This window comes from Maylandia zebra, linkage group LG3, assembly GCF_041146795.1.
Source record: "Maylandia zebra isolate NMK-2024a linkage group LG3, Mzebra_GT3a, whole genome shotgun sequence".
In the NCBI taxonomy this organism is placed as follows: domain Eukaryota; kingdom Metazoa; phylum Chordata; class Actinopteri; order Cichliformes; family Cichlidae; genus Maylandia; species Maylandia zebra.
Genome location: NC_135169.1, coordinates 13620352 through 13645572, shown reverse-complemented (window position 1 = coordinate 13645572; position 25221 = coordinate 13620352). Strand labels below are relative to the sequence as shown.

At 41.5% G+C, this 25221-nt stretch overlaps 2 protein-coding genes across 5 annotated transcripts; both read right to left on the bottom strand.

The window, feature by feature from the left end:
- Positions 1-1827: 1827 nt before the first annotated feature.
- On the bottom strand, positions 1828-8435 carry LOC101474402 (ceramide-1-phosphate transfer protein-like). Its single transcript, XM_004574866.4, has 6 exons — positions 8187-8435; positions 6908-6972; positions 6169-6350; positions 3716-3872; positions 3286-3482; positions 1828-3190 (listed from the first exon to the last, which is right to left on the bottom strand). Exons 1-6 carry the CDS (start codon positions 8293-8295, stop codon positions 2962-2964), a joined length of 939 nt encoding a protein of 312 aa, XP_004574923.1. The 5' UTR covers positions 8296-8435; the 3' UTR covers positions 1828-2961.
- A 1773-nt stretch (positions 8436-10208) lies between these two features.
- On the bottom strand, positions 10209-24940 carry LOC101474678 (F-box only protein 41). Of its 4 annotated transcripts, none has more exons than XM_004574867.5 (17): positions 24664-24940; positions 22705-22876; positions 20829-21350; positions 20668-20747; positions 19345-19417; positions 17296-17526; positions 17108-17172; positions 16870-17025; positions 16615-16784; positions 16254-16477; positions 15364-15479; positions 14678-14830; positions 14510-14605; positions 14204-14322; positions 13878-14039; positions 13675-13790; positions 10209-12606 (listed from the first exon to the last, which is right to left on the bottom strand). In XM_004574867.5, exons 2-17 carry the CDS (start codon positions 22852-22854, stop codon positions 12544-12546), a joined length of 2496 nt encoding a protein of 831 aa, XP_004574924.3. In that variant the 5' UTR covers positions 22855-22876; positions 24664-24940; the 3' UTR covers positions 10209-12543. The 4 variants fall into 4 exon arrangements, with proteins under 4 accessions (XP_004574924.3, XP_076735955.1, XP_004574925.3 ...); XM_076879840.1 differs by having other exon boundaries at positions 24737-24940; XM_004574868.5 differs by having other exon boundaries at positions 24787-24940.
- Positions 24941-25221: the final 281 nt, after the last annotated feature.

Sequence of the window (25221 nt, the reverse complement as noted above, 5' to 3'; positions counted from 1 at the left end):
AAGAACACCATACCTACTGTGAAGCATGGGGGTGGAAACATCATGCTATGGGGCTGTTTTTCTGCCAAGGGGACAGGACGACTGATCCGTGTTAAGGACAGAATGAATGGGGCCATGTATCGTGAGATTTTGAGCCAAAACCTCCTTCCATCAGTGAGAACTTTGAAGATGAAACGAGGCTGGGTCTTCCAACATGACAATGATCCAAAACACACCGCCCGGGCAACAAAGGAGTGGCTCCGTAAGAAGCATTTGAAAGTCCTGGAGTGGCCTAGCCAGTCTCCAGACCTCAACCCCATAGAAAATCTGTGGCGGGAGTTGAAAGTCCGTGTTGCTCGGCGACAGCCCCAAAACATCACTGCTCTCGAGAAGATCTGCATGGAGGAATGGGCCAAAATACCAGCTACTGTGTGTGCAAACCTGGTATAGACCTATAGTAAACGTTTGACCTCTGTTATTGCCAACAAAGGTTATGTTACAAAGTATTGAGTTGTATTTTTGTTATTGACCAAATACTTATTTTCCGCCCTGATTTACGAATAAATTCTTTACAAATCCTACCATGTGGATTCATGGATTTTTATTTTTTTTTTCACATTCTGTCTCTCACAGTTGAAGTGTACCTCTGGTGCAAATTACTGACCTCTGTCATCATTTTAGGTGGGGGAACTTGCACAATCAGTGGCTGACTAAATACTTTTTTGCCCCACTGTATACATTTTTCCCTATATGAAGTAATTCTTTTTTGAGCAAAAAACACAACAAAACAGAGCCTATTACTCTCTGTTTTACTCTCTCATTCTAGTCTAAACAACAGTGTCTCAGTAACTTTCCACTAGAGATGGTCCCCACTTATCTGCATTTTCCAAAGCAAGCGTGAGCCAGAGTCTGCAGCTTTCTACTCCCCAAGGACACATGGTCTAATGCCTTTATTTTTCAGGGCTCTGTCCACTCAATACTACACTATATAACTTTATTAACAAAAAGCATAGCATTATTGAGGCACTGCAAATTATTTAATTCTAACAGTCCCTCCTTTGATCTGCCCCATGGCAGATCAACACTATTAAAAGCCATCAAGCATCATCATGTCTGCTCATGTCCGATCCCCAATAGCCCTGTTTTCCAATAATCCTCGGATAGACCACAAATTACCCAAATAGCTGTAAGTATGAATAAGGAAACCCCAATAAACCTAATACACACTTTCCTGTTCTGGTGTCTTGGGTAAACCATGGCCTGAAGCCTGCCCTGGGGTCCTGCCCTCCTTTTCAGGCTGTTTGCGACCATTGCTGCTGCTGCTCACAGTGCTGTCCATCCTGGCTCTGGCCCCAGTTGGGGCAGTCCTCTCTCCAGTGTCCATGCTCACTGAGGTGAAACCTGGATCGTGTTCTGTATTTTGTCTGTATTTTCTGTATAACTTGTATATTTTATAGTGAAATGCCATCTTGCCATCATCTTAGTGGTAGCAATGAAAAGCAGTTAAGTATTGATAATCAAACAAGGGGAAAAACGCTGGCTTTCAAATAGCTTTCTGTTAATGCTTGTAATAAATAAAAGTATTTAGTTAGAGCACTAACAAAATTCTCCAAACAAAACAAACTTCAGGCCCATAGTTGTCTGCAGTTTTTGTGACCTTTTGAATGAATGTTAAACATAAACCATTGCAGCTTCTTCAGTCTGTTAAAAAGCCTTGACCCTGGAACACGAACCTTTTACCAGTCATGGAAAGTTTTATTACATTTGTGTAAATTATTGTCAACAATAACTCTAATGAAACTTTGAAATCCTGAGTTCTTTCTTTTGATATTATTGTAGCATCCCCGGTTGAAAATGGTTCACAATCCTTTTATTAAACAGCCGTGTATGTGAACACACCGTAAGAGCTACAACATACAGAATAAAAGACTATTAGTAAATCAAACAGTGTGTTACCTTTAACCTTTTGACTTATTCATTAATCACAAATTAATTCTCCTTACCTTACATAACAAATAACACTAAAACTTGTAAATTATTGCATATAACAGGGAAATCGTTGCATCGCTGCCTAAACATGACGAGGTACGTTAGCGCCCTCTAGTGGGTGAAAACTTAGCCTTTATGCTTAGTAGCGGTCAGCAGCTATATGCTCCGTAAAACAACCAAATACATATCTACAGGACAAACTTTGTTACAAACCTTGTTCCCTCATCAACCAGGTGCTAAGAAACTGCTTTCGACTCAGTGTTGCACCTTAATAGCCGTTCTTTTTCCCATTCCCGTCCATTAACCATAGAGCACACCACCTCTCTGTGCATTAAAACTCGCGCTTCTGCTATATGGTTTACGCCACTTAATTTACGGCACCTTGTCGCTCTGTGACTTTCAAAATAAAAGCACCCGCTCCAACAATATAATAGTCACTCATAACTTTACAAAACACTTTACAAAATATTAATGAGGTCATTTACAATTATTGCCATCTTCATGCTCCTCCTCAGCGAATAACCTTTTTTCATTTGTTCATACAAACCTCTGTTCCTCATGTGTGAAAAAAGGGAAAAAAATCGACAGAATTTTATGTTCCAAATAAACCAAAGATTGAAAAATCCTAAACATGTCCAGAGTCAGAATAGTCTGTAGAATCCTCTCTGAATTTGTGAGGTGAAAGTTTTGTTTTGTTCCTGATGTTTCCAGTTTTTTCTTAGTTTGACTGCTCACATCCATGGGTCCATTGTGTTTTAAGCCAATCCATGATCTTCGTTTAAACCTAATCCATCATGCTCAAACCTAACCAAGTAGATCTACAATTGCTAAACCTTATAGTAGTGGTAGTAGTAGTCTCAAAGTTAGTTTCACACTTTACATTCTTCTCTCAGAAAAATGAGAAAATTCTTGTAATGAAAAAATAGGATTAAATAAGATTAAGATTAAATATTGTGACTGTCTCACAAACTGCCGTGAGACTGAGTTGGCTGGTCAGGGCAGATCCAGCATGCCTCGCTCGGCCAGAAGCTGCTGAGTTCGTGTGTGCACCAGCATCAGGGCGTCGATGATGATGCGCAGGATGGGCGTAGCCTCCTGCTGGTTCTGCACACACACCAGCTGCAGAAAGTACTGTCTGTTGGGAAGGGCGAGGAAGACAAATTCTGCTGCCTGCCGGAGCACCCAGGGGTGGTGTGGGGCCAGCGCCACCTTGTAGGCATCCCTGAACGGATAATAGTATGTATGTTAGTCAGTTTTTACTCTAAACATGAGAGTTTGAGTCTGTCTGAGTACTTAAAAACAGACTGGTGGGGTTACCTGCTCAGCTCCCCCGGCGTTTTGTATTGTCCATTTTCATTCGGTCCTTCAGCCAAACCCTCCAACATTAGCTTCAGCCAGAGGAGGGAACGGTGCAGCCGGAGCAGCGTCCTGCAGCCTGAGTCTGTGCGGTACGAGAAGTTTACCATATCCGCTCTCAACTCCGCCTCCATCATGGATCTAACAGAACGATACGCCTCCAGAGAAAAATAAAACCGAAAATGACAGTGTCACAGTGTGATGCCAGGATTTTGTGAACTTTGACCTCACTATTTCTTCAGGAATGTCTTTGTTACCATTTAAAAACATCAACAATAAACCAAAATGTTAAAAAAAAAAAAACAAGAAAATTCACATTTCTTTTTTGGCAGGTATACTAGAACATGGTTTGTGTTAGATGAAAATTTCACACAGTAATCCTCAAACTCACCCCTGTTTTTAATCCAAATGCTTCTGGGGTTTGTAGTCCAGCGGGTTTCCCATTAGCCTCTGCACTGTGTCTGAGTGACAGCTCTCGAATCAGCACAACCTTTTCTTGCACCTTCTGAGAGAAGAAACTGACCATCGGCCCAAGCGACTCCATGAACCTGAGGGCAAAAACATTGATGAGACCCTTCTGTGAAGATAACACGAGTGCTGTGAGAATCAGCTTTCACAGATTTTAGTATTTTTTAAAACTTTTTGTTTTTCCCTGCATCGTCATTTTTAATTTTGGACCTTGGTTTTATGTTAAATTAGTCAATCAAGAGCACATACCTAGAAAACATGCCCCTGTGAGACCACAGTGGGTAGCTGTGGGTAAACTCTGGGGATGTGTGGGTAAGACAACCCAACACTTGTCCAATGCACCCCCCAATGAGTGTGCCCGCACTGGGCTTGCCCATAGAAACATGTGGTGAGTTAAAGCTAACATGTTTTGTCTGATTGATTTTTAAACCCAGAAATGTTACATTTATTAGCATAAAATCAGATAGATGGACAGATAGATAGCTACTGTCCCCAATGGTGGATACTCACATGAAGCATGGCCAAAGTTTTAAACAATGACATCAGCACAAGTAGCTGCCGTAAGCCAAAATCTCAAACTGCTCTAAACACTTGTTTTCTGTGGGATTTCCTTAAATGATCACTTGTGAGCCTTGAAGCCACACCCACAATAAACTTTTCACATTACAGGGAGTGCAGAATTATTAGGCAAATGAGTATTTTGTCCACATCATCCTCTTCATGCATGTTGTCTTACTCCAAGCTGTATAGGCTCGAAAGCCTACTACCAATTAAGCATATTAGGTGATGTGCATCTCTGTAATGAGAAGGGGTGTGGTCTAATGACATCAACACCCTATATCAGGTGTGCATAATTATTAGGCAACTTCCTTTCCTTTGGCAAAATGGGTCAAACGAAGGACTTGACAGGCTCAGAAAAGTCAAAAATAGTGAGATATCTTGCAGAGGGATGCAGCAGTCTCAAAATTGCAAAGCTTCTGAAGCGTGATCATCGAACAATCAAGCGTTTCATTCAAAATAGTCAACAGGGTCGCAAGAAGCGTGTGGAAAAACCAAGGCGCAAAATAACTGCCCATGAACTGAGAAAAGTCAAGCGTGCAGCTGCCAAGATGCCACTTGCCACCAGTTTGGCCATATTTCAGAGCTGCAACATCACTGGAGTGCCCAAAAGCACAAGGTGTGCAATACTCAGAGACATGGCCAAGGTAAGAAAGGCTGAAAGACGACCACCACTGAACAAGACACACAAGCTGAAACGTCAAGACTGGGCCAAGAAATATCTCAAGACTGGTTTTTCTAAGGTTTTATGGACTGATGAAATGAGAGTGAGTCTTGATGGGTTAGATGGATGGGCCCGTGGCTGGATTGGGAAAGGGCAGAGAGCTCCAGTCCGACTCAGACGCCAGCAAGGTGGAGGTGGAGTACTGGTTTGGGCTGGTATCATCAAATATGAGCTTGTGGGGCCTTTTCGGGTTGAGGATGGAGTCAAGCTCAACTCCCAGTCCTACTGCCAGTTTCTGGAAGACACCTTCTTCAAGCAGTGGTACAGGAAGAAGTCTGCATCCTTCAAGAAAAACATGATTTCCATGCAGGACAATGCTCCATCACACGCGTCCAAGTACTCCACAGCGTGGCTGGCAAGAAAGGGTATAAAAGAAGAAAAACTAATGACATGGCCACCTTGTTCACCTGATCTGAACCCCATTGAGAACCTGTGGTCCATCATCAAATGTGAGATTTACAAGGAGGGAAAACAGTACACCTCTCTGAACAGTGTCTTGGAGGCTGTGGTTGCTGCTGCACGCAATGTTGATGGTGAACAGATCAAAACACTGACAGAATCCATGGATGGCAGGCTTTTGAGTGTCCTTGCAAAGAAAGGTGGCTATATTGGTCGCTGATTTGTTTTTGTTTTGTTTTTGAATGTCAGAAATGTATATTTGTGAATGTGGAGATGTTATATTGGTTTCACTGGTAAAAATAAATAATTGAAATGGGTATATATTTGTTTTTTGTTAAGTTGCCTAATAATTATGCACAGTAATAGTCACCTGCACACACAGATATCCCCCTAAAATAGCTAAAACTAAAAATTACTTCCAAAAACATTCAGCTTTGATATTAATGAGTTTTTTGGGTTCATTGAGAACATGGTTGTTGTTCAATAATAAAATTATTCCTCAAAAATACAACTTGCCTAATAATTCTGCACTCCCTATATATTGTGATATAGCTCTATTTTTATTTTGCCTGGGTGGCAAAATACGCTTCCGTACTAAAAGGCCTAAAGTAAAACAAAAAGGACACTTTTTTTCAACTGTGAATCATGCAAAGTCAAAGAATAAGAGTAATAATACTGTCGAGCTGTTTGTGTACTTCAGCAGCTGGTCCCAGCTCTTCAGATATGGCTCCAGCAGGATATCTTCGTTGTTTGCCAGGCTGGATTTCAGGTACAGCAGCAGATGTGAAGCCTGAAATGACTGGCCAGGGCACTCCTTTACGAGGGACAGGGCTCCATCTGGCTCCGCCCACTGCTCAGGGGCCCATGGAGGCTCCGGCTAAAAGAGAGAAACTTTTTTTTTACTAAACAACAAGATAGTTACTGTTATCATGATCATGTTAGTTTCTCTTTGTTTCTCTTCTTCATTTCTAGTCTCTTCATGATAGACTTTGTATTTGCGTTCACATGTCCTTAGTCAGTTTTAATAATTTAATTAAAAATATAGCATTATATATATTATTAAATATCATTCAAACCGTTCTAGTTTAACTAAAACTATTAACTTTAGGTGAAGTATTGACTAATTTTATGTTCAAACATTTTGTTGAAGAGATATTAATCGAAACTCTCCTATGGCAGGCTGTACTTTCCAGCAGTACCAGTTTGTACTGCATGATGGTGCAGCAAGTCATTGTTAGCTTTATTTCACCAGGTATGTCTTAAAACAGACATTTGTATTCATACAGGTGTTCTGGAAAAACAAAACAACAGTCCTCTAAGAAAAATTTGATTGGATCACTCAGAAGAGCTTTTTAAAGGTTTAGATTTTTTGTGAACATTACAGGTTTTTATTTATTGTGCAACTTACATGTATATAAGTGGAATTAATCTTACCTTCTGGTGGTAAAAACTCAAACATGGCTGCCAGGGGCTGCCACAGTCCCGGACTCCACCCTGGGCTGAAACAAACAGATGACAAACCAACCAAACAAAACTCTGGTTAGACAAATAAGATGCAAACCTCATCAGCTGTGACTCATAATAATTGCAGAGTTAATATATTAAATGATTGCATTTGGTAATAAAGTTGGTTAAAAAGAAGCAATGTTCAGTTAACATTATTAACTTTAGGATTTCTGGTAATGTAGTTTTGATTTTAGAGTTCATCATATGTTTATCAATGTAAAATAAAAATATAAAAGTAGCTAGTGCAGTGCTTCCAAACTCTAAAAATCTAATGTGCGTTATTCTTACTTTTTTTTTAAATTTATTTTGGGACTCGTAGAGTAGCTCTGTTATTTATACTGGGCTTTTATACAGCCCGACTTACACAATGAGCTCACTTTCTTTTGACTGGCCAAATTCTGGAAGCCTGCTGAGGGGCAGCTGAAGTCCGCTGAAGTCTAGTTTTCTCTCTGTCCACACTTTTTCTAAGTAGCAGGGTATTTTAGGCTGATAAAAAGCTAGGAAGACAGCTTTACCGGATAAAATTGTAAGTTAACATGAGCTTATCTGTAGAACATGTTATCATAAACAAGTGAGTTAAGGTTAGCTTGCTAGGGTTAGGGGGTACCTTAACTCACTTGCTAACATTGATGCTAAAATTACTTTATGAAGCCTTACTAACGTGATTATTTACTGAGGGTTATTTTTCCCCCCATAAAAAGTAAGCCAGGCAGGCGTTTATCAGATCAGTGATTCTGGCTGATATCAGCAAACATTAGCTTACCTGATATTATTTGATACCAATAATATCAGGTAAGCACTTACTGACTAACCTTAGCTTGCTTGCTAATGCAAATGATACAAAAACAAAGCAACAAAACCAAACACAAACTATCTCGAGCCTCCCTAAAAACTCACCTTCACCTGATTGGCCAACTTCTGGAAACCTGTTGAGGGGAAGCACCCAGTGCTTTGTAAACTTAAACAGAGTCTAGGAGTGAATTTTTGCTTCCCGAGGTTGAATTTATATACTTTCAACTCAATATTTGATACTTTGACCATATAAAATGTATGGTCTTTCATATATCTGTATCTAGTTATTTATGACAGAATAAGCAGAATAGATCATCTTTAAGTGTCTTAACACTACTTGAGCAAATATACTTTGTTACAGTCTATGGTAGAAAATAACTGAGAGTTGGAACCAACAGTGACGAAGGAAACTCACGCAGCCAGAAAGAGCTGATGAAGAGGAGCAGAGCCAACATGGCCGACAGCAGCACGTAACGAAGCAGCGGTGTCCGTCTGAGGAAAACCATGGTGACCAAAACACACATACACGCACACACACACACACACACACACACACACAATCAGCCAAACCACACAGATTTGCCTGGGATCCTCACTTTTTTCTCACACAAATTAAAACACGCACACATCATCTACCGTTACTTCATACCATGCTCTCACTATTAGTCACTCTCTCGGGATCAAAGGTCGCTCACTCCCACAGGTGTAAACACACGGGGACAACCTTTGCTCCTGACCTTCTTTGTGTAGCAGCTTATCTTAGCCCATTTTATCTTAACCGCATGTCATCCGCAGAGCTTTGCTGACTGAAACCTGCACTGATCAGACCTCACAGAGACAGTTTTTTTATACACTGATTGGATCTTTTTGCAACAAAAAAAAAAAAACCATCAACGCTGACCAGGTGATATTTGTGTATCTCGGAAGCTGCAGAGGAAGCTGGTGGTTCTCAATGTCTTTTACGGCGATTATACTCACCGTTCTTGCCCTTGGTACAACAGTGCTGTATGGCAGTTCCAAATGGATATGGTTGTGTGACGACACCACTCCTCGTGCCCAAAGCAATCAATGTGGTGGGTATAATGTGGCCCACATTTAATCTTCAAAAAGCTGTTACTATGAATGACCCCTGTGGCTGTTAATTGAACTGCAGGCAGCGAGCTGCTATCACCCACAACATCCACTTACAACGTATTACTACTCTATACTGTATGTCATGAGTGTTGTACAGCAGCTGAAAAGGCAGCACATATTAAGGTTTTGCTGTTACATGACTTAAACCTGCCAGTTACAAAGGCCTAGTAACCAGTTAGTGACCCCCTTCCAAGATGGGCATTCCCCTCCTGGCTGGCGAAAACCATCTTGCGATTGCTTTGGTTGCTAGCAGTTTGCCATGGTCACCTGAATATTGTATGGAAGATGCCAGCTTGTTCCGAAACACTCGCTAACAACTCACCGAGCTGTAGGAAGCTTGCAAACCAGAATCGGAGACAATGCAGAGGCATAACTTTTACTTTTAGAGTCCTCTATTTCCAATTTCCATTTCACTTTTTCTAACTTCACTAGAGCTCAAAATACAGAACAGCTGCTTGCCCATAGTTTGCATTTTCCACACACTTGTTTGGGCAACCAAACCAACAAGAATGAGGGTTTTGGTGCAGCACTGTACACCTCTTTGCAACCAGTCTCCCCTTGTAACTACTGGTAACCAGTCACCAATAGGTCAGGAAATATAAACTTTTCTCTATTTTGGAAGTGATTCTGTAAGCCTCAGCAAATGTAACTTTAGTAACAGGTCTCAACCTCCAGGAATCACTTGGCAAATACAGTAGACCCCCAGAATTCACGAGGGTTACATTCCTAGAGCACGCATGAATTGTTGAAAACCATGAATTTTGGATATGGTAAAAAAATGCTAATGTTGTCAATAAATGCCTATTTTTTTTATAGTTTAAACAGTTTAAAGATTCGGCAGGGGGTTCTGCAAACAATTATCGGTTAGGTTCTAAGCAAAAATCCCCAAATGACTGAGTCCACAAACACTGAGCCACGACTTCTCAGGGGTGGATTGCAAACAATTTGCCCTCACAACCCCTGATCTTTAAGCCTGTGCGACTGGGACCTAAATCCTGTGTGCAGCCACATCAGGTTTTATTTTTGTGTTCAAACGTCACATCCTTAGATCCTTTAGATTTCCATCTCACGTTCATCAGACAGGAATGAGTCCAAAGGCTGTTTGAGGTAACTGAGAGACTCAAGGAACATTTTTATTTTTAAGTGGAAATACAAAGTGTTTCACATGTGACAAAGCATTGCATAGGGCACAATTAAGGACAGCAGATTCCAGTCCAACATTAGAAACAGAAACCTTTGATTGTAGAAGACGAACATATCTTGATTGTTTTACAACATAATTAATCAAGAGGAGACACAAACCTGATGAGGAAGTGATTTATTGATGGGGAAACCACACAGGTAGCATCTGCAGCTTCTAGGGGTTGCTAAAAGACACATTTTTTTATCAACACATCTGCAGGTCTCACTGACAGGTTGATTCGACTGATGTCTTTGGTGCATAATTCAATGCGCCCTGCTTGCTTGTGCAAAAAGTCTTTGTGCATATGTGGGTTCTTGTGCTTATATTTAAGGTAAAAATAATGAACAAGGGTTCTGTTAAAACTTGAGGTAAGACTAAAGGTTATGATTACTTCAATACAACAAGTATGGCTCTTATTTGCCGAACAACGATGTTCTGTTTGATAAGGGTAAATAAAGGTTTATTAGAGGTGCCTCAACTTTGTTGAGGTCTGAGTTATTGCAAAAATAGAGATGAATAAAAGTTAAAGGGCTCTAAGATTCGTGAGGAGAAAGAGTGCTAAAAAAAGAGGTCACTATGGTAGAAAAAGTTCTTATTCACACTTTTAAGTAAAAGTTAAAGGATCAAGATTTTAGTTTGAGGTCTTGCCTTCCCATTTCACTCAATGAGTGACTCATACAATTATTTTAAGTCTTATTTTTAATGTTAGAAGCTGTTCATAATATAAAAAAAAAAAGACCTGCAGGAAAATTAAAGCTTAAGAAAATATGAAACCTCAGATGTACTTTTTGAGTTTTAGTCTTTTGGAGTGAGCAGGGGTTAGCCTGCTTTAGCCTGATTGCCACTTAGTCTGTCCTATTTGTATTATTAATAGATTTTAAAAGCTTTAAGATGACCTCGATTAGCCCAGTCTCATTCTCAGAGTTCCAAATACTGCCATGTTTCTTAGCCAGTGGCATCTCAAAGATAAAATGAAAATTGGTGTTTGTTCTTCATGTATCGACGCTTGTGAAGGGCCCTTTCGTATCATGCCATTTAAACATAATTTTTTAACATAAGGCCATACTTATTGCTAGGGCTGTTCGATATAACGATATATATCGGATGACGATATAAAAACGTTTCATTTTACGCTATCGTTTGTTTCATGGTGTCGCAAAATAAACTGTTTACGGCAATATTTTTTCATGGTTTTGATGGTCACTGTAGTGGCTATATTAATTTCTTAAAGTTTTCTCTTTCTCTTATATTTAATATAACCACACTACGGACGGACAAGCGTCTCTTTTTATGGGTTGTCGTTAGCAACAACGATGGTAAAACCATCGCATGTCCGCTTGTTTATTTTCCACATAAACCTTTCACAATAAAGCTCAAGATCCTATTGAGGCTTTTCAAAATAAACGGAATCACGTGAAAGATGCAGAGTATTGACAGATGAGAAGCAAAAAAAGAGCCGTCAGGTGCTAAAAAATAAACCTTAGACTCAAACGTTAGAACAGGCTTTTCCCCGCAGCACGCCGTGTAATAAATACAAAGAAAACGGCGGCCTTTACAACTTATGTCTAAAAATGTGTAGTTTCATGCATCGGTTAAAACACTCAACTCCAGGTACAAGATGCCCAGCTGGAAACACTTCACCTACCCGAGATTCACAGAATTTACAGAAAATATTACATTTTTTGTGATTTATATCGTTATCGGACGATAGATGTTTTATATCGGGATATGAGATTTTGGTCATATCGCACAGCCCTACTTATTGCCTTTAAAAAAAAACCAAACAAACTTGACCAAGTAGTTTTCCGTGCCTACAGCTAACTAATTTCTTTTAGCAGCCCCATTTCCTTGAGAGGTTTTTTTTTTTCTTATATAACTTTAATCATTTTTCTGGTTAAAAAAGTCTCCACTGAGTCGCTGCACTCTCTTTGGGTATACAGTGGTATTACACCAAACTACTGCTTTTTCTTTAACACAGTGTTTAGTTCTGTTGAGCTTTTCAGCTTTAATTTGATTTTGAAGGATTTAAACAATTTTTGAAATAAGTAGCTTTAAAAGAGGACTGTTAGATATGTCAGGACAATCAAGCCAAAGGAAACCTATCAATAGGACAACAGCAGCATCAGATAGAGTGGCAGTATTTGACGCCATGGGACTTGACTGCTTTGCATGGGTTTAGCACAGATATTAAGGGATAAGTATGGTTTATTTTAGCCTAAATTCCTAAAAACACATTAAATACCTTTTATTCTTTTTCTTTTTTTTTTTCAATAAATCAAGCTACAGGTAGCCTATTTCCTCAAAAAACAGTTTCATAAACAGTTTGGGCCAGTGTGTAGTAAATATTGCACACATTAGTTCAGGGAAAGATTAATGGCTTCAGGTAAAAAAAAAACAAACACAAAACCCAGATTTAGATGTTCTCACGTATAAAAGAAAGCAGTTTGCGCTGAGGTCAGGAGAAACTGTCGGCTTTAACCTGCAGGACGTCACTCACACCAGGACGCGTCTGAAGAACCTGAAGGGGCACAAAAATGACAACATGAAGGTGGTCTGTGCTTAAAGTCTCTCTGAGTTTTAAAGCTGACCTAAAAAAACTTCCTCTCCAGTTAAGTCCTCCAGAGTTGGGTTTATTTAAAGGAAATTAGATCCTTGGTAAATCCAACCATGACCATTTACAGATTTACAGGAAAATACAAAAACATTGTGGTTAAGTAGTACAAGCATGTTCTGACCACTGAGTTTGACGTTGTGGGATTGCATTTGTACAGATTTGTATGCCTGCACCGTTATACGGATATATCCTGAATTGGTCAGAGGGTTTCTGTCTGTAGACAGTTTGTCACAAATGTCCGAAAATCACACGAGTGCAGAGTGAACTGATGCACTCTGCTTGTTGAAAGCACACTTCCAGAAGTATTTTGAGAGCTTGAAAAACTTGTAGAACTGCTTCTGCAGTTCTAAAAACAAAGCAAGTTGTAAAGTGACTGTCAGTGATGTCAGTTGTTTGTGATGTTTGTGATGATTTATTAAGTATTCATGAAGCCGATAGTGACCAAAGTGTTTTTGTCTTTGAGCAATTCAGAGCGGGGTTTATTTATGACTGGCACGTCTCAGGCACATCATTCCAAGAAAAACATTAAACCCAAGTCCAGAGCTTTGCAGACCCATGTTGTAGCTATGTACAGTCACCAGGGGGCAGTGTCAGGAACTTGTGGGACAAGCAGCAAATGTGAGCTACTCTTGTTTATATTTGTGTTTTATTTGATGTTTTAATGTTTCATGTTAAACATAAGTGAAGTACATTTGAGGGGAACTATTCTGCTAATTTACTGTTCCACATTTTTATTCTAGATGAGCTTTTAGTGATTCACAGTTAAAAATAATCCTTCTTTGTCTTATACTTGGCTTTTTTGTAGTTCCTCAAGGGTGATTGATCATATTTGTGGAGCCTGCTGAGGAGCAGCTGATTTAGCCCCCTGCCCATAAGCCCAGTCTTATTTTCTCTCAGTGCACACTTTACATTGAAATAAATATTTGTCTGCTTGTCCTGACAGCCAATCAAAGAGCAGTATTTATAACTCACCTTCAGTGTACTGAGAATCTCTCCAAACAGATGTTGTGCTTCCTCAGTGTCCGGTTCTTCAAAGTAATCTGACGCAGAGACCTCGACAATGATTGACCTGATGTTCTCACACTCACCTGCACAGGTACACAGAGGAGTCATCAGCAATCATTGATTAATAATAATCTCACATTTATGTGTTGCCTTCAGTTACAGAGACTCACTGTGGAAGTGCAGGATGGCCTGACCGCTCACGGGCGTGTGTGTCAAGATCAACGTCTGCAGGTTCTTCTTCAGTCCAGCCTTACACAGCTCTGTCGCCGCCTGCAGGCCGAGGTCAGTAATACGCTCCAACTCCAGCACCTGTAGCTGAGCACAGTTGCGTACTGCACACAAAACACACAACAAAAAACCCCCCACACAGCTAATGGTATAATGCATTGAATTTTTACACCAAAATAAACTGTAACTTTACAGTTACTACGGATTTAATCTGTACAAGCATGTAGGAGAAGAAACAAAAATGTCAATAACCATATTTTTCACTGACCAGCAGCAACCAACCCCTGAGTCCCACAGCCAGCTCCGCCCACACTGAGAGAGCGGAGGTGTGGCCAGCAACGGCCAATTGTCTGCAAGCAGCGGTTACCAAAACGAGTTGGCTGTTGGCTGGAAATATTGAAGAGAGAAAAAGACTGGTGTCAAGGTGACTCAAATCTGCTCATTTGTTCCTGCACTCTAGACTGGATTCACAGCAGACAGGACAGGAATTTTTTTTTTTTTTAGAAAAAGGGAAACAGATTTGTTGTTTTTCAGTATGGAGCTATCACAGTGGACTGTGTGTGTGTGTACTAACCAGGGATGAGCAGGCGCCACCTGCAGGCTGGTGATGCTCCTGCATCCAGCACCCAAAGCCCAGAGAACCTCCTGACCGAGAGGATCTGATGAACTCCTGCAGAGGACCAGACAGACAGTCGAGTAAGCGGACAGACAGGTGAAGAAGGGGACAGGTAAACAGCCTCACCTGTATGTGAGCATCTGCAGGTTCCTGCTGTAGCAGCTGGCCAGCCACAGGGTCCTATCGGTGAGGATGTGGGGACACTGAGAGATAGACAGGTGGAGCAAGCTGCCCCCTGCTGACCGCAGCAGGGCCTCCACCCCGGGCTCCACACTTCCTCTGATTGACACACAAACAGACGTATGCCAACTACAGTACCCACAATCCACTCAGAGGACAGCTTTCTTCTCTTGTAACGTCTCAGAAACCTGTTAATGCACTGAGCACTGACCAATCAGATAACAGCTGCGTTACCATGACAACATGCATTTCAAAAAGATAAGAAAAGCTTGTACATTTCCTCGGTAGCAGCATTAATCCTTGAGAGCGGTGTGTGTTTGTGGGCTTGGATTTTTGATTTTGTAGGGACACAACTCACACAGTCACACTGTGGGGACAAAAATTAATCCTCAAAATGTAAATAATTAGGTTTGAATGAGGGCTTGAATAGTGGTAAAGCGCTTTGGGTGGCTTGAAAAGCGCTATATAAATCCAATCCATTATTATTATTATTGACTCAGTGGTTATTTTTGGTTTAAATCATCACCGTCTGGACATTTTGGCTTGCCAGTAACATTAAAGACTTAACCTATGCTTGGGCTACAACCAGGGCCCTCAGAAGTACAGAAAGTCAAACCTTGAGTTTAATTTACCGTATGTTTCTGTGGTAATCCTCTCGCGTCTCGTTGGCTCGACGACTTCGAGGCTTCAGGTTGCTGAGCACCACGGCCTGAGTTTGAGTGCACCACTGTGACAGCGTCGTCAGGAACTACACACAAAGAAAAACATTTTAAATGTGAAATAAACATTTTAAAGTATAAACCTAATAATTCCTGCATTTTTTCCCTGACAACATCTTTCATGTAGTCACTCTGCCACACAGTTTAATACTACAAGACAGTAACTGTTTATTGAATAAAAATCTGATTTTGGAGTAGTACTGAATAAAGAATATTCTGCCTAATTAAGGTTTCTATGTGTGAACACAGTTTTAAATTAGCAACAATTTTAAAACTGAGACAAAACGCAAACACATATTTATTTTGTATAGATGCTGCTCTTTCTTTTATCTTTCTGTTGAAGCTACTATGCCCCATCTTGTAATCGCAAGGCTAAAATTATGGAAAAAAGACAAATTCCAAGTATGAAGTCAAAAAAGAAAACCAACCAGCCAAGCTTAAGTTTGGATGGAAATACCCAAACTGAAAGCATGAAGTGGTTAGTGTTGCAGTTTTCAGTTTCTTTCATGCAAAGTGGAGGTGACCTTGGCATTCTGCTAGTGACTAAAGCAATCACATGTATGTTTTTGCAAACATGCACAATACACATTTTCCCCTAGCAACCAGTGGTTGCCAGGGGGTCACTGACTAGTTTCTAAACCTGTGTGAGTGGGGCGTTATTCCCTTCACCCTACACTGTCACCATGACTGTCACATGTCCAAAATGGCGGACAAGTTAAATGTTACATGGCCAGCAGATTATCAGGGACAGCTATAAGAGGATGACATTAGTAACTATCTGAAGATGATGAGGACTTCGATACCTCTGTAGACACTCTGGCATTCTCCAGCTGGAGGCGTGTCCAAACAGCAGGGTGCCTGGCAACGAACCGCCAATCAGAGCACACCTCGGCTGCACGCAGCATTGAGCGCACGTCCAAATATGGGAAGATGCAAAAAAGGCCCGCCCTCAGCCGCAGGGTGTCTGCTACCAGCTGTCTGTCACCAAAGCAACGGGAGGGTGTGGAGCGGACGGAAGAGGGGGTATCTGGGTCAGGAGAGCAGAATAATGAAAGGCAGAAGCTTTTATTGTGAAGCAGCCACAGGAAGTTTTGCATTAAAGCAGCCTGTAACAGCCAGAGGGGAAAAGAAAGACCACAGGAATGATGGGCAGAAATTATATACCTGATCCAGGTGTGTGTGTCCTGGCAAAGATGAGTCTCCTCATCTCAGCACTGGTCCACAGTTCCTCATCTTCCTCCTCTTCCTCCTCTTCCTCCTCGTCTTCCTCCTCGGTGCTATGGTGACGAAAGTTTCTTTTCTTCCACGTTCTCCCCCATCCCTCTTCCGCAGTCCTGAAATCACAGCAGAAGAAAGACTTGCTCTTTAAAATTTTAAGCCCTGTTCAAAATAAAAGTCACAAAACAAACATCTGCATACCAGAACCTCTCCCTCCTCCCATCTTCTCCTCCTTCTCCTCTCTCTCGTTGAGTCCAGGGTTGGGCGTAGGGATTCGGATGGAGATGGGTTGATGCCGCCTCGCAGTTCCAACCCCCCGAACCCAGAGACGAGGTTCGCATTCGTCCAGCAAGACCACTTGATGACAGAAACCGAGAGGAGGTGTGAGCGTTTCACTGACACTGTAAACTCTTTGAAAGAGTCAGGTGTGTTCAGGTACCTGTAGCGATGGTGTCCATGCAGCTGCTCTCCCAGCCTGTAGGAGCTCGACACGCTATAACTCCTCTGGAAGAGCAGGATGAGGAAATGTTGAGTGAGACCTAACAAATTCCAGGTCCTGCTCCTCTCTATAGACAATACATACTCTCATGAATACTTTAATCAAAGATGTTTGTTTGTATTTCCCACCCTGTTTCCAATGGTTTCCTGCATCTTATTTGCAATGATGTCATCAGTGCTGCCATCCAGACTGCGTCCCCCTTGGCTCCGTGTAGGTTCGTAAACCTCAGTGAGCAAATAGGGCTCGGTGTATGCGTACCCGTCACTGTCTGGGAAGAGGTTGCGATGTTCGTGCGAGCCAAGCATCAGGAGCCGTCTCTCTGCGCAATCTGCTCGCTCCAGCAGTGTCTCAATGAACATCTGTAATCAAGCGAAGCACCACAACAGAAAGATTTTATCAGATTTGCTGACTTCTGTATGTTTACTGTAAGCTGCATCTGAATACCAAAGGTTTTTGATAGGAATTACTAACACACCCCACAATCATGAACTAACATGAAGTTGTAAGAGGTTCTCTTACACTATGAAGCACCAAGACATGACTAAAGAAAACTGAATTGAGTGGAATATCTCATTCCAGCTCTACAGTCCTTAGCATCGCCAGCAGCCAATGTCCTTGAGAAGAGAGGCTGTCTTTAGTTACAATTCAGGAAGAACAATGAGGTTTTCATCCTAGTCAGGAAGCACTGGACCAGCTATTCTCAAGGATATTCAGGAATATGTGGGCGTTTGCCCAAGGCAATAAGACAGACTTGTGCTCAGTGGCTTTTGGACTTCACCAGGACATTACTGGACAGTCTGGCTCTGATGGCTTTATTGAGCAATGAGCTCCAGCATGGATCAGGAAATTGGACCTCAAAGTCTGAGGACAGGTTGGAAATGATCGCTACCCCAAGTGGAAGAGTTCAAGTATCTCGGGGTCTCGTTAATGGGTGAGAGAAGAAAGCAGCAGGAGATTGATGAATAGACTGGTGTGGCATTGCGGTGATGCAGACCCTGTACCGGTCTGATGTGGTGAAAAGAGAGCTGAGCATGAAAGTAAAGCTGTTGTTTTACATTACCACCCTCACATGTGGCCACAGGTTCTGGGTAGTGACAGAAAGAATGAGGTTTAGGGTCTCTGCCGTTTGGTTGGTACTCTGAGTAGAGCCGCTACTCCTCCACACTGAGTTAGCCTTTGACTCGGATGCCTCCTGGGACCCTTCTGGGTGAGGTGTTTTGGGCATGTCCAACTGAGAGGAGGCTCTGGGACAGACCCAGGACTGGCTGGAAAGCTGTAGTAGGGGAAGAGGACGAGGCAAACAAGGCAGGGTTTGCCTTAGAGCAAGTTTGATGAGTCACTTTTGGGTTTGTTATTGAAATCGAATATTTTGGGTATTTTTGTGAATGTCTTGTAGTTTTCCTTCCTTTGTGATTGTTCACGCCACTCGCATTAGTTTCACTGTGTGTGTGCACTGTTATCTGCACCCGTGTCAGTTAAATTTCTTGTTTGCGCTGCATGTGCACCCCCATGTTCCTCATGTTCATTGTGGGTCTCTTAACTCAGTGTGGGTTAAGATCCAATTTCAATGGATGTGTTTTAAAATTGTTTACAGTTCTAGTTTGAGTGACAACAGTGTTTGTGGGCCCACAGACTAAACAGCCTGGATGACACTAAGGCCTGAAAGGAGTCCTATGACAGATACTTACATATTTAACGCGCAATAGAATTAACATCTGTGCATTTTGCAGGAGTTTTCTTAAGTTGCCAACAAAAGCTTGCTTTTTGTATATTAACTCTGCCCAGTGTCCTTTATTTTCTCTCTGGAATCTGGACACGTTCTTGTACATGAACTCTATGATTTTGACCCAAACTCTAATCTAAAAATCTAACCAAACTATGTGGGAAGAAAAGGTTAAGTTAAAATATAAAGTATAATATAAAACTGTACAGGTTTTGAATGACAAAGGATTATTTCATAGACGAGTGCACATGCTGCATACTTGCCCCCCTCCAATACGTCGTTTCATGTGTAAATAACAGCCTCATCTTGGCCAACCCCACTATAAAAACTGTCGGGTTACCCTGTGTGAGCTGGGTCAGATTAATCTCACGCATCACTCTTGTCAAACAAATCAAAATAAACCACCCAGAGTTTAATTACAAAAGAACCAACAACAGAAGATCTCCTGCATCACCTGCAGCCTGGATTTGGCTTCGGCCTCTTTGTCTGCCGTCTCCCTCAAAAAATGCTCAATGTCCACCATCTCCCTGAAAAACACACACAGTTCAGAATGTACACGTTATTCAGTGACCCAAATGATAAATAAGTTAAATAAGATAGACGGCACAAAAAACACGCAAAACAAACCGAGTGACCTCCCAAAAATACACACCCTCGGGCTGCTCTGCCTCATTGTCGTCTTACATTTATCATCCCAGCAAACCGCAGCAGAGTGTGTGTGTGTGTGTGTGTGTGTGTGTGTGTGTGTGTGTGTGTGTGTGTGTGTGTGTTAGAGAGAGACAGAGAGAAACAGAGTGAGGCAGATTAAACATGACGTGTCCTCTGCCTGTGCACCGTGTTTCTGTGCTCAGCGCGCTGTAGTTCCATGATATTACATTACATGCTGTTTGCTTCTGCTATTAGTGTTTCATTTTCCACAAACAAAAACTGACCACACGACAAATTCTGCCACACTGCATCTACTGCTGCCAGAGGATACGAGTGCAAAAGATTTTAATGCCCAAAGCACTTCCTACTTGGTATTTAAATCTGACCCCATTCACCTCCACATACTTGCCTTACATTCTACACCAGAGTTCAAGTTTGCCACTGAGGGCTGAGTAAAATTAGCCAAAAACAACCTCAGCAGTTGCTACCTGCAGTGCTTGGAGATCTATTACTGGATGAGTGTAGTACTAGAGGAAACTTTAAAGCTCGGTAAGATTTAGGTAAGCGCTACACTAAGAAAAAGTGTTTTTTTTCTATAATTTTCAGAAGAATTTATGGATGTCTTGGTCATTTTATTGGTGATAAATCGGAAAGGGACTCCAAACTTTAGTCCTTCATACAAAATAAAAAGGTGTGATATAAACAAATTAAAACACCCAACAGAAACTGGTTTTGTAGCAGGCTGCAGACATGTTTATTTCTGCTGTAAAGTTGGAAAATTTAACATGGAAGTCTATGGGCACTCATTTACTTTTACACCCTGCCCCATGTGGACAATAGGGGAACTGCAGCCCTAAACTGCTGTTTAGTCTTTTCAACCTTGTCTATTTACAGAACAAGTTAAAAAATGTACACTATTTAAAATAAATACGTGAACATGTTAAACTTTTTACCATTGTTATTGTGATGACTAGTCCATAGAACATAGAAAAGTGGCTGATCATAAATGAATAATAACAATGGTGCAATGAAGAAAACTTTCATCTAAAAATGTCTTGTTTGTTCCATAAAAAGAGGGAAAATAAATCCTGAAAACACAGTTTTATCCACTAAACGTCCAGATACTGACTGTTGTCGTTTGCTCAGCTCCTTCTCTTTCCCTGTAAGATCTTTCTTTAATTTCTCCATCATCTCCATGGCAGCTGAGACCTGCAGGAATACAAAAATAGAACAGTGAATATACAGCGACTTCAAAATCGTGTTTAAAACATTGCTTAAAGCCCCACCCACCTGTCGGGACAGGTAGGCTGCTTTCTCTTCCACTTCCTGTTTCTCACTCCTGAGTCGTTCCTTGTCTCGCCTCGCCCGCTGTAGCTCCATCTCTCTCCTCTGTAGCTCTACTTTCAGTCGGGCCATGCGTCGGTTCACCCTCTCCTCAACCTCCGCGAAAGTCCGGGCGATTTTATGATCCAGCCCGAGCCCCAGTCGCTCTTCCAGCCCAATCTCCACCAAGCCTAGCTGGACCCTCACCTCTCCAAGGTTCTTCCCAGCAAAAAGATCCACAGATCCAGGAAGGGCCAGAGCAGTGGAGGGGCCTTCTGAATGTACCGTAGAGGAAGGCAGAGGGCAATCTGAAGCACCGAACATCTCCCTGAGCAGTTGGACGGAGGCAGATGATGAGGCGAGATCCAAGCAGGCCAGTGGCAGGGGCAGGCTTTGATGTTCCATGTCCAGAGAAGTGCTCTGACTTTGGGATACAGCTGGGCTAGGGAGTGGGAGGAGAGAACTGGTTCTGGAGCTTCTGACCCGAGCCTGAAACATTAGGACAAAGTTAATACTGGCACTGGTAACGCAGTTCAAGGGCTGATGACATTAAAAAAAATGTATTAGTTACAGGTGGAAGATCTGGATCATCTCAATGGTCTCCAAACAATCCTGTAAATCTTCCTTTCACTCTTGCTGCTATCGTTCATTCACAAATTACCCCTGACACTCTCCCCCCACTCCACCCTACCTGCACTCTCTTCCTCATCGCTCTTGTGCACTGTCTATTGCTTTGGATGGTTGACTCACCTTCACCTTCTTTTCCTCTCCAGAGCATACCTCCACCTCTCCCTGCTCAAACTATAGAACACAGTGTCATCTGCAAACATCAGAGTCCACAGAGACTCCCGTCTGACTTCCTCTATCTTCCTCTACCTGTCTATCATAACTCTAAATAAGGGGGGGTAAAGCCAAACCCTAATGTGGTTCCACCCACCTGCCACTCCTACTGTCTCACTGTCTTCAAATGTGTCCTGCACCGCTTTTAGAATGCAAAGAACTAAAATATTCTCAATAAAATGAAGGAGAAGAAACGAATAACACTGGTATAAATTTCATGGGTGTCACAAACTCACAATATTAGTTACATCCCTGAGTTTATGATGCTGACATGAGGATCAGAGAGGTGATGCTTGACAGAATTCACATAAATCTAAACAGTTTAAGAGTCTTAATTATTTAGAAAAATAAAAATAAAAGCCTGTGTTTGTTTCTATTCACAAACCATGCACTAACCAGATTAACTGTCAGACACAGCCACTTATTTTCTTCGTTGCAATAATCTGGTCAGTTTTTCTCCCTTTCTAAGGTCTGACACGACCTCACTTCTGTGTGCAAACAGCACGAACATCCATCGATCTATGGTTTATTTTTGCAGTCCTAGCATGATCAGTTATGACCAGGCAGATTATGTTGGGAATTCAACCATGTTTGCTAGGAAATTAAAGCTACCAAAGTCATGTATTGTTGGCTAGCTTCATTACCAGCAGGTGTCAAACAGAAACAGAAAATCTTAAATCTGAGAGGCTGAAAAATGAAACAGACAACATCAGTTTGTTTTAATGTAGAATAACTAATGAGTCTCTGTAGCTCCATATAGCTGCTTTCCATCCATATTCCGTATTCACCGGGTGATGTCAGACAGATTTCCCAATCAGATCCATTATTATGTGTCCAAATTGCAATCGTTTCCACGATGTGGCCTCTGGGAGGACACATTATTTCTTTGTTCCACATGACAGTAAACTCAAATCTCTTTAGTTTGTCACATATCATGAAATCTTCCACAACAAAAGTACTTTAGCAGTTAACCAGTCGTGAAAATGATCATTTGCTTGGTTACCTGGGAGAGCACCAGCAGGGTCTCGTAGGTGTGTCGGCTGACCAGGTGCGCCCGGAGCTCAGCTACAGATGAGAACCGAAACCCATCCCCGCAACGAGGACAGAAGTAGGGCAGCTCCATGGAAGAGGAGGAGGACGAGGAGGAAGACATGATTCACGAGGAAGCAGCAGACCTGGAAGAAAAGATATGAGCTCATTAGAGAAAAACAAAGAGACTGCAACGAGATAGTAAGAGTAGAAGAAGAAACACACAGAGTAAACCGGAGTGAAAACTGGGTCAGAGTGCGTGTGAGCTCTACATAATTGATTCTATGCAGATGAAGATGTAACGAGGCTCAGACCTGAACATTAAAGACAGCAGAACACGTGTGTTTGATTTATTCTTCACGGATAAGCCGGATCCATGCTGGAGCATCACATGCGTGTCCTGTGGCGAGCTGCTGGGTCTGATGTTAGTGGGGCGCATGTGTGTGTTTGTTTCTGTGAGGCAGCAATCTTTCACGCCGCTGCTCCGACCCGTGCAGAGGAATTTAAGCACGCATGGATGAGCAGGAAGAAAGAAACGTCTGGGGCGTGGAGTCTCTGTGTTCGCCTACTTCAGCCTCCTCTTCCTCTTTCCATGCCCTCCATTCAGGAGTTTTTATTTGGTAAGGACTACAGCGAGGGGCTGCTGCATTACAGTGACTCGCCTGAGAGCTTATACAAATACAGAAGAAGAGCAGATTTGTGCTTTAAGCAGCACAAATATGCTCTACCTCTGTGTGCCACAGAGGAGGATTTGTTCACAGTTCAGTTTTTACATTTGTTTTAAGGGACTTATGCAGTTACTGAATGTCCTTACACTCACAAACAAATTGGTGTGGAGGCCTTTGATGATTAAATTTATGTCACTCAGACCAACACCAGCGTAACAAACAAAAATGTTTGAGTCACCAAATCAAAATCATGAGATAAAACGTAAAAGTGATCAGAAAAATTAAAGCTTTAAACATACAGCAACATTTTTAAATGAAAACTGAAACTGAAAGAAAAGTATACATTTAAGAACTAACCACTAAGAAACTTAGAATTTTGAGATATTTTGACATAAAAAGTCTAAATTATGCCACTAATTATGCTGCTATTCATACTGTCATTATATTAATGCTGCTATCCTGTATATATCGTACTTACTATTGTTTGAGTACTTGTGATTGTTTTATTTTACTTTTTATATTTTACATTTATTTTTATTATTGAATCTTGCACCAAGGGAGTGGCACTCCAATTTCGTTGTACTCTGTACAATGACAATAAAGGCTATTCTATTCTAAAGAGTCAAATTATGACGCAAAAATGTCAAAATTGGAAAATTAAAACTTAAAACGTTTAACCTAATAAGTGAAAAGGTAAGCAAAACAGTCTAATTAATTAAAATATAAATAAAATAATACATTACAAAGAAAGGTCAAAATAAGAAATTAAGTAAAATTAGTTCTGTGATGAAAAAAATATAAAATGTAAATATATTTTTTAAAAAACGTGAAAAATATAAAGAAAATGTTGCTATAATGTATCATTATAAAATGTAAACATAAAAAAAACTAACAATGATGTAAAATCAAAGCTTTTAGAAAAAAAAAGTCAACACTAACAAATGACAGATTGGTCAGAACTATTTTGGAAAAGTTTTATTTGTGACACGAGAAAACTTTAATTCATGAATTGAAAAAATGAGACCTGAGCACAAATCAAAGAAAAGACTGTCGAATGACCTGCAGCATAAAGTATGAACACTGGACAGGGTTTCACTGATTAATCAGCCCGCCCACTCTGTGTCCAGCTGTTAGAGTACAGCTTACATTACAGCTTTTATTACGTAAAAGAACGTAAAAGTTGAGCCACACAGACAGAAACTGATAGATTATTCGAACATCTGCCTGCAGCTGTGAGGAGAACGAGCTGCTCTTCGGGTTCTTACCGAAATATCGAGACTGATGACAGCTTCTGTGCTGCCACACACACGCGCGAGCGCCCGGTTCACCTATCAGTACCCGTGACAATCGATCCGCGGATGTCTGGTCCTCGCGCTGCCTGAACCCACCCTTATCGACCGCCTGCTTCACTCAACCCCAAAATCCCGTTGCCATGGTTTCCCGGTTCTTCCCGGTTCTTCCCAGTTCCCCTCGGATCGATGGTCCATCATCCCGGTACCGACCACGTTTTATCGTGCAGCAGCAGCATTGCACACGGAGCGAATGTGTGCGTGTCTGTGTGTGTGCGTGCAGTTGCTGACGTAGAGAACGCGTGATGTGGGCCATGATTGCCAAGGCTCTCTGGTTTCACACATTTGTGTTTTTATCGTTCAGATTAGACTGAATTGGACATAAAAGCATGAACACGGCGACGCGCGCGAGGCGATCTGTAGATAATTTGATATTCATTAACACACATCCACTGCGCGGGCTTCAGTGTGTCTTTGGAAGTCACGGAAACTGTGTCCTTCTCACGGCGTTCAGACCACTTTTTTTTTTCAACT